Here is a 13,859-nt window from a genome sequence, read left to right on the forward strand (position 1 = left end):
CCTGTTCAGATTGTGTCTCCTTTCTCTGCCCCTCCCCTGCTTGAACTCTCTCTCAAAAATAAACATAAATTTTTAAACAATAAAAAGGCTTGTCAATACCAAGTATCGGAGTATTTGAAAACTGCTTTCTCATCCTATTATTTTTTTTCACTCAAAATTTCATTCGGTCACACTAAGAGACTAGGGTAAATTTTCTTGAATTTTGAACACAATTTGCAAAGTCTTGGTTTTGTTACTATTTTAGAGAGAGAAGAGAGGGTGCACACAAGCGAGGGCAAGGGGCAGAAGGGAGAGTATCTCCACGCTCAGTTCAAGCACAACATGGCACTGGACCCCATGACCCTGGGATCACGACCTGAGCTGAAGTCATGAGTCGGACGCTCAACTGAGCCACCCAGGCGCCCCAGTCTTTTTCAAAGGATCCATAAAAAACTAGATTACTAGCCATTAAAACCTCACTTTATCCCTCACTTTTCACCACTCAACCCCTCCTCGAACTAGAAACCCACCTTGATTCTCTTCCACGCCGAAACTGCAGTGACTTCTCAACTTTGGTCTGCTTTCACCTCCCTTAAACTGTTCCTGATCTGTTCTTCATTCTTTCTAATGCAACATACATTTAGGAATTATCTTAGACAACAGTTTCAGGTCATGATCTTGCAGTTTGTGGGTTTGAGCCCCAGGTCGGGCTCTAACCGTCTGGGGCCTGGAGCCTGCTTTGGATTCAGTCTCTTTCTCTCTCTACCCCTCCCTGACTTGTGCTGTTTCTCAAAAAATAAAAAACCCCCAAAAAGCCCAGTAGCCATCGCCCTTTTGTCTCCTCTATCCCTTTCATTCTTGACGTCACTGGTAGAAAATATAACTGGATTGGAGGATCAAGGTTAATAAGCAACGCTTATACCTTGTATCATGATGACACGGGGCAAATGTTGGACATTCAGATTAAGAAGTCCTATTTTTAAAGGTCTACAGAGGACCTTACGAACCTTCACCAGAGGTTTTCAATTCTGATGCACAACTGAAACATTATGGAGCTTTTAAAAGATATTGATACCTGAGTCCTAACCAGAGAAATTCTGATTCAGGATGCCACAGCGGGTGCCCAGCACTTTTATTCTCTAAAGTTCCTACTTTAGGAACCTTGCTAAGTTTCATACAGCTTGTTTAGAAAAATCTGAAGTGGTTAATATAATGTAAGACCTCACCACTCAAAGTATGAGGTTGCCAGGTATCAATATCATGAGCTTGCAGCATGAATTAAAGTTCACATTTTAACAAAATTCCCATGTGATTCTCAGGCACATGAATTTGACAACCAGTGATCTAGACCAGACCAGTGCTGTCCAACAGAACTTCCTGTGATGATAAAAACATTTATCCGTGCTATTCAGTAAGGTAAACTACTAGCCACAAGTGGCTGAGCCTGAGGAAATGAAATTTTAATTTATATGTAAATAGGCATATGTAGCTACTAGCTACTGTACTAGACAGACAAGTCTGATCTAGATCATTCATTTTGGTTAGAGGCATGAATTTATAGATCCAGATCTATGGATGGAAAAGGAATTCACGAGTCCCTGCCTAGAGAACTGTCTTCTCTTCTTAATGAAGACAAAAGCCAGATGTTAAAAACAATCCATTTATTGGGTTTTAAACTAGTTACACAATTGAAATAATTGGCTTGGCACTACTCTATACAGGGATTAGGCCTGTGTATGCTGACAATTCAATTCTGTACCAGGACCTCTGCTGTGCTTAGGTCTGTATTGGGTCATTCAGCAAGTAGATACTAAAAAATATATGGTAGTGTTCCTTTAAGGAAGACTGTACAGGGTGTGTTCCAAGATGACATTCACCAACTTGTGAATTATTTTAACCTAGAAGATACCTTGCATTCTATAAATTTGTCACAGGCAAACATGTGGTGTTTGCATTTAAGGATGCACACACAAAAGTTACATAAAAATCCAGACATTCTAACGCTAAGTGAACTCAAACAAAACCCCCACACCTCAGCTTTTGTAACATGAAAAGATAGAGAAAATAATTTAAAAACACAAAAAATGGCATTCAATTGGTACAAAAGCCAAAAATTACTATAATAAAGAGCTACATGTGAATCTTTACAAATTAATTACACACTGGTGCTGTGTAAAAGGTTGCATCTGTACAAAGTCTTGCCAATACTATCTCTACAGTTTATACAGTCTTTTACATCTATATAACATTTATTAAACAAGTCAATTAAATATAAAGACTCATTAGTCTCTCAACGATTCTGCAGGCAAAAAAAAAAAAAAAAAAAACCCCAAAATAGATAGAAAGAAAATTACGAAATTTCCATATACACAGCAGTTTTCCATTAGGTGAAGTATAACAGTTTTCAAAGAGGGTCAAACAGTATATGCAAAGAATATAGGTAAAAATCAATCAGTCAGGGTTTTTATTGTTGTTGTTGTTTATTTTCAAAATCACACATTGTATACACGCACAACAATCAATCAAAAATTTATTCACCAAACCCCCGGTTTTTCAGCAACTGCTCTTTCTATTCAGCACCAAAAACTCCAGTCTGTGGGAAGCACGTGGACACAGACTTCACTTCTGTGTGTTGGTGGAGTGATCCATCAGGTCCTTGGTTAGGCTCCAGACTTGCCCTCTTTTCCTTCCCTCTTCTTGGCTCTCCAGACCCAAAGCTCTCATGCTTCGATTTACGGCCCACAGCCTTACTACCATCTACCACTTAACAGCCATTTGAAAAAAATTCAAGATAATTTGAGATGAATGAAATGACAGGACCTGTATTACAGACAGGCATTCTCCATTACAAGTAAACTGTTGCTTAATGATTTCCTAGACTCCGTTTGGCCTTGGATGCCATGATCATATTGGGTAATTATTTCTAGTCGGAGACTCTGTGGCTTTGTCAGATGCCTCAAAGAAAAAGTGATCAGTATTCTGGAGACACTTCCAGACAAGTTAGGTAATCAAATGGCAGCTGAGAGGCTGTGGAACGTAGACTAATGAGACCAAACACAAAAACCACCAAACCGATGAGAGCTCAACAGAGGCGGGGCTTAAAAACCTGCAGAGAGCCGCCACAGATGGTACCTGAGGATCTGGAATTTTTGATGAAAAGAGCTTGAAGTGAGGACTACTCATCTGTATCAGGGAGGAAAAAAATTTCAGTTAGACAACAAGAAGTGAAATTGTCTTTATTCTTCTTATCTTTTCTTTAATTCAGGGTGGGGGAAAAATTACTTAAGAATCCAGATGAAATGTTCTCATAATTGTACAGAACCTAGGGTCCTTGAGGCAACACAGAGTGCCCAAACCCCACTCAGGAGGCAACTAAGCCTTCTCATTTATAAAGTTCCAAGAGCAGTCACATCAATTCTCTGCTTAATACCTGAAGCAGAGAAGCAAGGAAGAATTTTCTGGAAACTCAGTTCCTACTGGTCATAGCAAAAGACATAGATTTTAAGTCTAAACAGTGGTATCTAAGAATGTCAGAAAAAGAAAAAAACTTAGGAACACCCACTTCCCAATCATCAAACTAATGACATCTGCCTGGGGATGTCAGACTTCTTTAAACTCAATGTTGCTGACTCACCCTTCTATGCATAATAGCATGGTGACACGAGGAGATCAGTGAGAACCAGCAGCTGGTCATCTGTAAATTGCTGTTTGTGTTCTTGCCAGTTGTCATGGTGCGTCCTTCGGAAATTGGATAAGGTCTTTTTTACAGTCATCTGTAGAGTAGGCAACCCACACACATTGTATTTTAACCTCTGGAAAACTAGGATTGTGTTTAGGATAACTAAATAAAGATCCCTCTAGACTTTTAGATCTCACTCTTCACCGACTGCTGCAAAACGAACAAGCCAAATGGAATTTGGCAAAGCCACTGACATCACTTCTTTAAAACTACGAGGTGTACTTTAGGACAAGCTCCTGGACTTACCCGGCATCATTAAACCGGTTTCAATACACACCTACATCTATTCACCTAGGCGAAAAGAACAAAGTCATTGATCTTCTCAGCCATTTAGGAACACAGTTGTGCATAAATACTACCATCACAATTTCCTGTTTAATATTAGCTCCCAGTTAGATACTTCCTAGGTATAAAATGTTACTAAAGTATAAAGATCAACTATCCTGACCACACTGACAGTATTTTACTTCCACTGAACTGGGAGAGACAGAAGCTATAGTATCTTCCTTGCCACCAAAAGATCTCAAATATACACAAAAGCAAGGCCTCTGCAAGATTTAAATAAATACTGATGCGGAGGCTTCGCCCTGGCAGAGATAGTAGTAGCAGTTTCATCAAAGCAGAAGGTCCAGAGTGAATGGGAAATTATTAGTATAAATGATTTCTTAAAATACATCACTGATGTAATATGTGTGCAAAGAAATCAACAAGAATGAATTTTACCTCAATAGGCTGTGGATCATTCAGGTGTGCACTCAGGTTCATGAGGAGCTGGGGCATCCAGGTGGGAACATCGTAAGGACTGGAAAGAACACATGCACCGAGTCCTAGCACCCCGGCATGACGTTTGACCAACTCTGCAGAAAAACACCAATATACGTGCACATATTTACAGGACTCTACTGCACATGTTACAGCGAAATAAAATTAGTTCTCAATTCAACTACTTGTTTTTGGGGTGCTTGGGTGGCTTAATCGGTTAAGTGTCTGACTTTGGCTCAGGTCATGATCTCTCAGCTAGTGAGTTTGAGCCCCGCATTGGGCTATCTGCTGTCACCGTGGAGCCTGCTTCAGATCTCTGTCCCCCCTTCTCTCTGCCCCTCCCCTACTTGCACACTCTCTCTAAAAAATAAACATTAAAAAAAAAAAAATATATATATATATATATAAATTTCAGGTGCACCTGGGTGGCTCAGTCAGTTAAGCATCCGACTTCTCCTCAGGTCATGATCTCATGAGATTAAGCCTGGCATGGGGCTCTGTGGGGACAGTGAAGAGTCTGCTTGGGATTCTCTCTCTCTCTGCCCCTCCCCTACTCACATCCTCTCTCCCTCTCTCAAAATAAATAAATTAAAAAATATATATATAGTTCTCAAGCAAAGCCACTAGAACACACATCAGTATTTTATTGGAAATTGCTATTACGTAACTATATGACATAATTAAGACACTCCTATAATCAGCACTTAGCTGCTTCACATTCCAAGCACATTCTGTAAATCCAATAAGCCCCCTACTTATTAAGAATCTTTCTATATTATTTTTTATTCTTCCTGTGACTGTAGTTAGCAGTAGCAGTGTCAGATAGTTCTTTGTAATCATGGTTTTTTTTTAAGATTTTATTTTTAAGTAGTCAACATGGGGCTTGAACTTACAACCCTGAGATCAAGAATCCCGTGCTCCACTGACCAAGCTAGCCAAGTGCCCCACAATCACGTTTAAATGTCTCTTTAAATGTGACAATCAGATCTGATTCTTAAACAGAATGTTTATCTTCATGCTCAATTAAAGCAGAAACTCCTGTGAGGACTCTTCTCACCCTCCCACCAAATGCCTAGTGAAGTAGTGAATAGACCTCTTTCCAAATAAAAGCAAGGCTTGTTTTGTTTACTTCGTATTTTCTTAGTACATCAACACCTAAGCTACAGAATCTAAAAAATATTTCAGCCTCTCCAAAATAACTAATTCATGGAGATGGGCAGACCTGGTTTATTTTAATAGTTGTATGCAGCAGTGTATAGGTTTTCTTTGTGTTTATTATTATTATATTTTTGAGAGAGAGAGCCAGCGCGAGAGATACAGAATTCACCTTAAGCAGGCTGCACAACCAGCACCAAGTCCAAGTTGGTGCTTGATATCACAGATGAGATGCGATCACAACCTGAGACAAAATCAAGAGTAGGAAGCTTACCCACTTACTTGGCTGAACCACCCAGGCATCCTCAGGTCCCTTTGCACTTCTCTCAGTTTTTGCTTTTAAATTCCAGGACTTGCGTGCTATAGGCAAAGCTCATTAAAGCACAGACAACTTGGGGTGCTTGGGTGGCTTAGTCAGTTAAGCATCTGACTTTGGCTCAGCTCATGATCTTGTGGTTTGGGAATTTGAGCCCCATGTCAGGCTCTGTGCTGACAGCTCAGAGGCTGGAGCCTGCTTCAGATTCTGCGTCCCCCTCTCTCTCTGCCCCTCCCCCTTTTGTGCTCCCTCTCCTCTCAAAAATAAATAAACATTAAGAAAATTTTATTTAAAAAAAAGCAGGGACAACTATTTCCAGTATCCAGCAAAGACCCAGGTACATACAAGTATTCAATAAATATTCATTGAGTAAGCCTGGTTAATTCCCTACCAAGGATATGGGTATTTTTCTACCAGCACTGTTACCTGCAGAAGGAATTGTATCTCCTACAAAACCAGGGTCCCGCTTTCTTTTCTTCGGTAGTTTTGTTTTGCAAAGTTGCTCAAAATGAATCTGCATAGGACTGTCCATGGTAAGGAAGTTACACTGCAACAGACCGCTTAAGGTGGTAGCAGCCATTTCTCGAACCTGTAGAGATAATCACTTCTTTTATTATTTATTTATTTATTTGTTTGTTTTTAAATATTTTTTAATGTTTTATTTATTTCTAAGAGAGAAAGACACACACACACACAGCATGAGCGGGAGAGGGTCAGAGAGAGAGGGAGACACAGAATCTGAAACAGGCCCCAGGCTCTGAGCTAGTTGTCAGCACAGAGCTTGACGCGGGGCTTGAACCCACGAACTGTGAGATCATGACCTGAGCCGAAGTCGGATGCTCAACCGACAGAGCCACGCAGGTGCCTCAAGATAATCACTTCTCTTAGAGTAGAGATCCTAAACCTAGTGGAATGCTAGGGGTTAGGAAGCTGGTTGTGGGAACAGGACTGGGGGCCTTCCCTGGCATTTGTATGCAAATTGTGTAAATGCTCTCATATGATATTTCTTAATGGAGACTTCATCAGATCCTCAAGGGGTCTGTGACCTCAAAATGGATGAAAGCCATTACACTAGGGTTGCAGAAATATACAAAATTAAATTTCTCCATAAATTAGTTTCTCACTGACCGACAGTTCTCCTTATCCGGGCTATAAATGTAAAAGCAATACCAGAGCCTAACATTAAAATACATTTTTCCTGGACTCCGTATCTCTAAAAGCTACTGCTCTTGTTTTCATTGACGGCAGAGATACAGAACAAGCAATTTCTACAATGGGCATATATCATGGAGACTACTATCCAATTCACTTCTTAGGAATCTCACAGGCTGATGTCAAGACTACAAACATAGTTTACAGAAGTGCTAAATGCAGAATGTATCATTTCCAAGTGGAATGGGAACTAAAGTTTTGTTGAAAACCAAAAAAAGCAGTAAAATGCTATCATCTCAGATATATCACAAAATTTCTGTGAAATATTCATAAAGAAAGGCAATAATTTGGAAAAAAAAAGCTCACCTAAATGTTTTGCTATTTATTGCTTCAAAATAAATATTTACTGCTTTCTGGAATGTTTTAGTGTTGACAGTTTTTTCATGTTTAACATTTTCATTACACTATTAAGTGAATTACATTATAAAACGTTTTACTACTTCATACATGGTTCCATTATATCCTTTAATACCATGATTCATTTTTATATCCAACCATTAGAATGCTTTCAACTTCTATTATGATAAAAATATTCTTAATTTATATATATAATTTTTTTCCCATACTGTGATGTGTTTTCTTTAGATAGATTCTAAACGTTGGGATTACTAAATTTTTTTTTTTTTTAATTTTTTTAAGGTCTTATTTATTTCTAGGAGAGAGAGAGAGAGAGACAGCGTGAGCAGGGGAAGATCAGAGAGAGAGGGAGTCACAGACTGAAACAGGCTCCAGGCTCTGAGCTGGCAGTCAGCACAGAGCCCGACGCGGGGCTCGAACCCACGAACCGCGAGATCATGACCTAAGCGAAAGTCAGACGCCCAACCGACTAAGCCACCCAGGTGCCCCGGGATTACTAAATTTCAGTGTATGGACAATTTTACTGTGAATTTTGTGGCTATCAGCTGCTTTTCAAAGAGTTAGTGCTAACATACTATGACAGAAGACTAATGTGGAGTACTCATTATATATCCTGAGAACCCTGTCATCATCATTATACATTCTTTTTTAAAAGTAGGCTCTGTGCAGCAGCATTCTTCTCAAAACTAGAACAAACTATCCTAAAATTTGTATGGAATCACAAAAGACCCCGAATAGCCAGAGTCATATTGAAGAAGAAAACCAATACGGGAGGCATCACCATCCCAGACTTTAGCCTCTACTACAAAGCTGTCATCATCAAGACAGTATGGTACTGGCACAAAAACAGACACATAGACCAATGGAATAGAATTGAGAACTCAGAATTGGACCCAAAAGTGTATGGCCAACTAATCTTTGACAAAGCAGGACAGAGTATCCAATGGAAAAAAGCCTCTTTAACAGATGGTGCTGGGAGAACTGGACAGCAACATGCAGAAGAATGAAACTAGACCATTTTCTCACACCATACACAAAAATACACTCAAAATGGATAAAGGACCTGAATGTGAGACAGGAAACCATCAAAACCCTAGAGGAGAAAGCACGAAACAACCTCCTTGACCTCAACCGCAGCAATTTCTTACTTGACACATCCCCAAAAGCAAGGGAATCAAGAGCAAAAATGAACTACTGGGACCTCATCAAGATTAAAAGCTTCTGCACAGCAAAAGGAAACAATCCATAAAACTAATAGGCAACCAACGGAATGGGAAAAGATAGTTGCAAATGACGTATCAGACAAAGGGCTCGTATCCAAAATCTATAAGGAACTCACCGAAATCCACACCTGAAAAACAAACAACCCAGTGAAGAAATGGGCAGAAGATATGAACAGACACTTCTCCAAAGAGGACATCTGGATGGCCAACAGACACATGAAACGATGCTCAGCATCCCTCCTCATCAGGGAAATACAAATCAAAACCACACTGAGATACCACCTCACGCCAGTCAGAGTGGCTAAAATGAGCAAATCAGAGAACTCTAGATGCTGGCGAGGATGTGGAGAAACGGGCACCCTCCTACACTGTTGGTGGGAATGCAAACGGGTGCAGCCCCTCTGGAAAACAGTGTGGAGGTTCCTCAAAAAATTAACAATAGAACTCCCCTAGGACCCAGCAATAGCACTGCTGGGAATTTGTCCAAGGGATACAGGAGTGCTGATGCATAGGGGCACATGGACCCCAATGTTCATAGCAGCACTCTCAACAATAGCCAAAACATGGAAAGAGCCTAAGGGTCCATCAATGGACGAATGGATCAAGAAGATGTGGTTTATCTATACCATGGAATACTACATGGCAATGAGAAACAATGAAATCTGGCCATGTGTAGCAACATGGATGGACCTTGAGGGTGTTATGCTGAGCGAAATAAGTCAGGCAGAGAAGGACAGATACCAAGTTTGCATGTATAGGACAATCAGGAGGAACTTAATGGAGGACCGCGGGGGAGAAGAAGGGGGGAAAACAGTGGGGTAGAAGGAGGGAGACAAACCATGAGAGACTCTTAAATGCTGAGAACAAACTGAGGACTGATGGGGGTCGGGGGGAAGTAAAGGAGGGTGATAGGCATGGAGGAGGGCAGTTGTGGGGATGAGCACTGGGTGTTATATGGAAACCAACTTGACAATAAACTATTAAAAAAAAAAAAGTAGGCTCTACACCCAATATGGGGCTTGAACTCATGACCCTAAAACGGAGTCACATGCTCTACTAAATGAGCCAGCCAGACACCCTGAAAAGTTTTCCTTTAAATCTAAGTTTTCTTTAAACATTCCTCATTTAGATTATTATAAAGTTTTTTCAGTATTATCAGGAGTAGCTGTTACTAATTATTACTGATACTCAATATTCTGTTTTAAAAATAGGACAGAGGCACCTGGCTGTTTTCATCAGTGGGTAGAACATGTGACTCTTGATCTTGAGGTTGTGAGTCTGAGCTCCACACTACGTTTAGAGATTACTTAAAAAATTTTTTTAGGAAAAAAGGTAGCTTTAATGAATGTCATGGTTATACTTATAGTAACAGTTATGCTTAAGCCTACTACGTGGAACATAAAAATAATCTGTGAAAATGTTCTACAAGGTCCAGCCAAACAGTAAATGCAATTTAATGTGACTGCTGTAATATTTAAAATTTGGAAATGTTGATTTCAAGATTTCCACATTTCCATTTCCATTCCTTTAGTTATTAAAAAATATAAGTTACAGAATTATGCACAGCTGTAAATATTTAAATTGAAGCCTGTGGTGGTTGTCATAACCAACTGTGGGGGTACCTGAGGGGCTAGATGATACCGGCTCCCAGAACAGAAGAAAGCTGTATTGCAAAACGAATAGGCTCATTAGGGAGGTGGAAAAATTTCCATTCCTACTTTTCTATTAGGAATAGATGTAATCAATCTATCTTCAGTGCTCTCAAATAGAATATATAATTACTGGGAGTGCTCTACCACACAGAAAAACCTAAAAGCCCATAAAATTAAAAAAAGGTACGAATTTCACAAAAATTTCAATTACATTTTCTTTACCTAAGGCCAATTTCAAAAGCTGTATCTTATTCCATATTTATTACAACATGCTTTTCTTACATTTGGCTATTTTAACTAAGAGATTTATCTTTTTGTACAAAATATTAATGTAACCTCACCACAAAAGTTGCCTTGAATTTCTCTACCAAGGAAAATAAAAAGGGGTGACAGTCTTACTTTAAATCTACTGGATAACAGCACTTGCGTGTAGATTTTTATTTGCTTGAAACTGCCTGCATGGGCATTCCTATTAGCCCTTAAGTTAGCAAGCAAAATATTATCACCTGCAATTTCACGTATAAGAAAACTTTGGTTCAAAAATGTGATCTGCCCGAGTGCAGAGATGCCAGAACAAGTACAGGCAATGTTTGTTTCTATTTGTACAACCGGAAATCATGATTAGGGTATCAAAACTAATCACGTAGACTATGTTAGAGGGGCGAGGGCATGATGCCTTCTTTTAATGTATTACATGTGATTTCCTGTATCTCAATCTTTACCTCTAGCTGTTCATCCTCCAAAAGACTTATAACCAGCCACCTGATGTCTTTAACTGCATCTTCATTGTTGAGGAAGATAAAGAGGTTATAAAATACCATGGTCTGGAGGTAGGTCAGTACTGTGTATCTAGCATGCCAAGAACTGCTTCTTGCGGTCTGTGAATGAGAAGAAGTAGAAACAAGGGAAACAGTGCTACTAAGAAGAGGAAATGACAGAAATTACACACAAATAATACTATCCACTACAACTCTACTTTTACAAGTATAGTTAGAGCAAGCTCATGTCATATATCCTTCTAAATAAAAAGTTGCATAAATGATTTAGGTAAAGTCATTCAGAATGGTTGAAAGGAGAGGGAATAGTACAAATTCAAAAGTCAACTTCTGAAGAAAACTTATTTATAATTAATACTCTGACTCCTCTAAGAGTTGCATGTCATTATTACTATTTTTAACCAGAAACTAGGAAATACAAGTGAATAAAATAAAAGGGAAATGGTGAAAGGGAATCGCCACCCCCCTTACTCATTAGCACATAATATCCAAGGTGCTTAAAAGAGTAGCTCTTTGTGTATACAGAGAATCTGGGGGTTGACCTCCCCAAGGTCACAGAAGTTGGTGGCAGAGGCAGGTACAGAACCTGGGTCTGTTTCTTTGGTCAATTTACGTCTTCTCTCATACTTAAAGAAAATTCAAAATGAAAGACAAATTTCAGGTACTATGTGCACTACGGTGGACTCGGAAGTTCTTAGAATGGAGACACCAAATTCTAACCAAATCATAGAAGTATTTGTTATACACTCTTACTTGTTTTAGCACCTGAAGTACCAAAGGCACTTGATGAGGGTAAAGCAACCCCTGAGACATTAGTGACAAACATAACTTTGCATCTCTTTTCAGTTCATCATAGCTATTGTCATTTTCCACTGGGGCAATCTAGAGAACAATGAAACAAACACATAATTGAATAAAACAGCCAGCAAGTACAAAGGCATCCTTACATAAAAGATAGCACATTTTACTTTTAAAAGTAACCTTCTATGCAAATTTTCAGATATATACAAAAACTAGGGAATCAATTACCTCTTCAACAATTGGAAACTCAGATAACCCTCCCATTTTTTGACCTTATCCCCTAATTACATTATTTGAAGCAAATCCCAGACATATTTCACCCATAAATATTATAGATCTCTAAAAGATAAAAGTTTCTTATTAAAAACAAACCTGAAATGACATCACCCATTAAAATTCACTATAGTTAAAATGTGAAATGTAGTGTTCAAATTTCCCCTAATTATTTTGTATGTATGTTACTGCAACAGGTTGTTTGGAATTTGGCTCAACATAATGACCACACCGTGGATTTGGTTCATGTGGCTCTGAAACTCTCCATCTTCTTTTAAAAGTCCTTCCCTTTTCTTTTTTTGATTTTTTGTAATGTTTATTTATTTTTGAGGTGTCACGTGGGGCTTGAACTTAGGAACTATGAGATCATGACCTAAGTTGGAGGCTTAAATGTCTGAGTAACCCAGGCGCCCCTCCTTACCCCTCTCTCTCTCTTTTTTTTTTTTTAACAAAGTAGAGGAAGGCCTGGCTCCTCAGTTTTGTATTGTCCCCTATTAATGGCCGTCCTTCTCTGACTGCATCCATGCAGTGGCATTCATTGGCTCCAGTATGTCCTGCAAAGTGCCCATTAGATCTAGAGGCTTGATTTTATTCAAGTCTAATTGTAGGAGTACAACATAAGTGGTGTGTATTTCCTTTACTTATGGTCAGTTTTCTTTGTGATGAACCATTATAAAAAGGTCTGCAAAATGGTGACATTCACTTCTTTTTCATAGAGAAAAGCCTTCCCTCCTTAAGAATAATGGTTTCTTTCCTATCCTCCAAAGGTGAACAATGAATTTTTTTAAATGTCATTATGAACTAATGAATTTCAACAAACTTAATGGTTTTAATCTTAGTGGTGCTCAAAATGGCTCCTGAATCCTTAATGTAACTATAACATCCTTGGTTTCTGCTACAAGACGAATTAGGTTTATCCTGTACATTTCTGGTCCAAACCTGAAGTCCACTACTTCTCCAAGGAGCCCTGATTCTCCTAGTGGGAAATGATACCTAGAAACCATAATCTGGGCACTACTACTGATCACTACTAGGCTGATTAGTGGTTATGAGTTTCTGGGGAAAGAGCTAAGAAGTAAGCATATTTTCTAAACAGAAACAGATCATGAAATCATAGTGAAGTTCCCAAATTTAGGATTACTGAGATTTTACTAAACAGCTGCATGAAATAGATCTCTTGTCACTCATGCTAAAAATTTCAGTTCCTATTGTTAAAAAAGGAACGGGCTCAAAATGATGTCAACTGCCAACAATCCTGCAAACCAAGACTTAATTGTAGTTTTCAGTTACTCCCAGGAACCTGACCATCACCCAGGTAATTTGGAATTACCTTACCAGTGATAGTAATAGTAAAGTACACTGCATGACAGACCTCTGAGCCTCCCCTAAAGAAAGATGACCTTGTTAGAAATAATCCTTTTTGTTATGCCCTTCCTTGCACCATCCCCTTATAGTCTTTTGAAAAAAACCTTCTATTTTATACAGTTCCTTGGAGCTCACTTCTATTTGCTAAAGGGGTACTGCCCTGATTCATGAATCACAAAACAAAGCCAAATGAGCAGTAGTCATTACATTATTCTGTTGAATTTTTTTTTACACTGTTGACAATTACTA

The 13,859-nt window shown here is 38.9% G+C and overlaps 1 protein-coding gene across 1 annotated transcript in view; it reads right to left on the reverse strand.

The window, feature by feature from the left end:
- Positions 1–1,625: 1,625 nt before the first annotated feature.
- Positions 1,626–13,859, reverse strand: part of PSME4 (proteasome activator subunit 4) — a 112,749-nt gene continuing 100,515 nt past the window's right edge. Inside the window, exons 43-48 of the mRNA XM_077772383.1 lie at positions 11,925–12,053; positions 11,118–11,273; positions 6,378–6,540; positions 4,442–4,575; positions 3,614–3,752; positions 1,626–3,162 (exon numbers count right to left, since the gene is read on the reverse strand). Coding sequence (XP_077628509.1) covers positions 3,618–3,752; positions 4,442–4,575; positions 6,378–6,540; positions 11,118–11,273; positions 11,925–12,053 — 717 coding nt within the window. The 3' untranslated portion in view covers positions 1,626–3,162; positions 3,614–3,617. The remainder of the gene's footprint in view (positions 3,163–3,613; positions 3,753–4,441; positions 4,576–6,377; positions 6,541–11,117; positions 11,274–11,924; positions 12,054–13,859) is intronic.

Source organism: Crocuta crocuta, unplaced genomic scaffold, assembly GCF_008692635.1.
Source record: "Crocuta crocuta isolate KB4526 unplaced genomic scaffold, BGI_CrCroc_1.0 scaffold830, whole genome shotgun sequence".
NCBI lineage: Eukaryota > Metazoa > Chordata > Mammalia > Carnivora > Hyaenidae > Crocuta > Crocuta crocuta.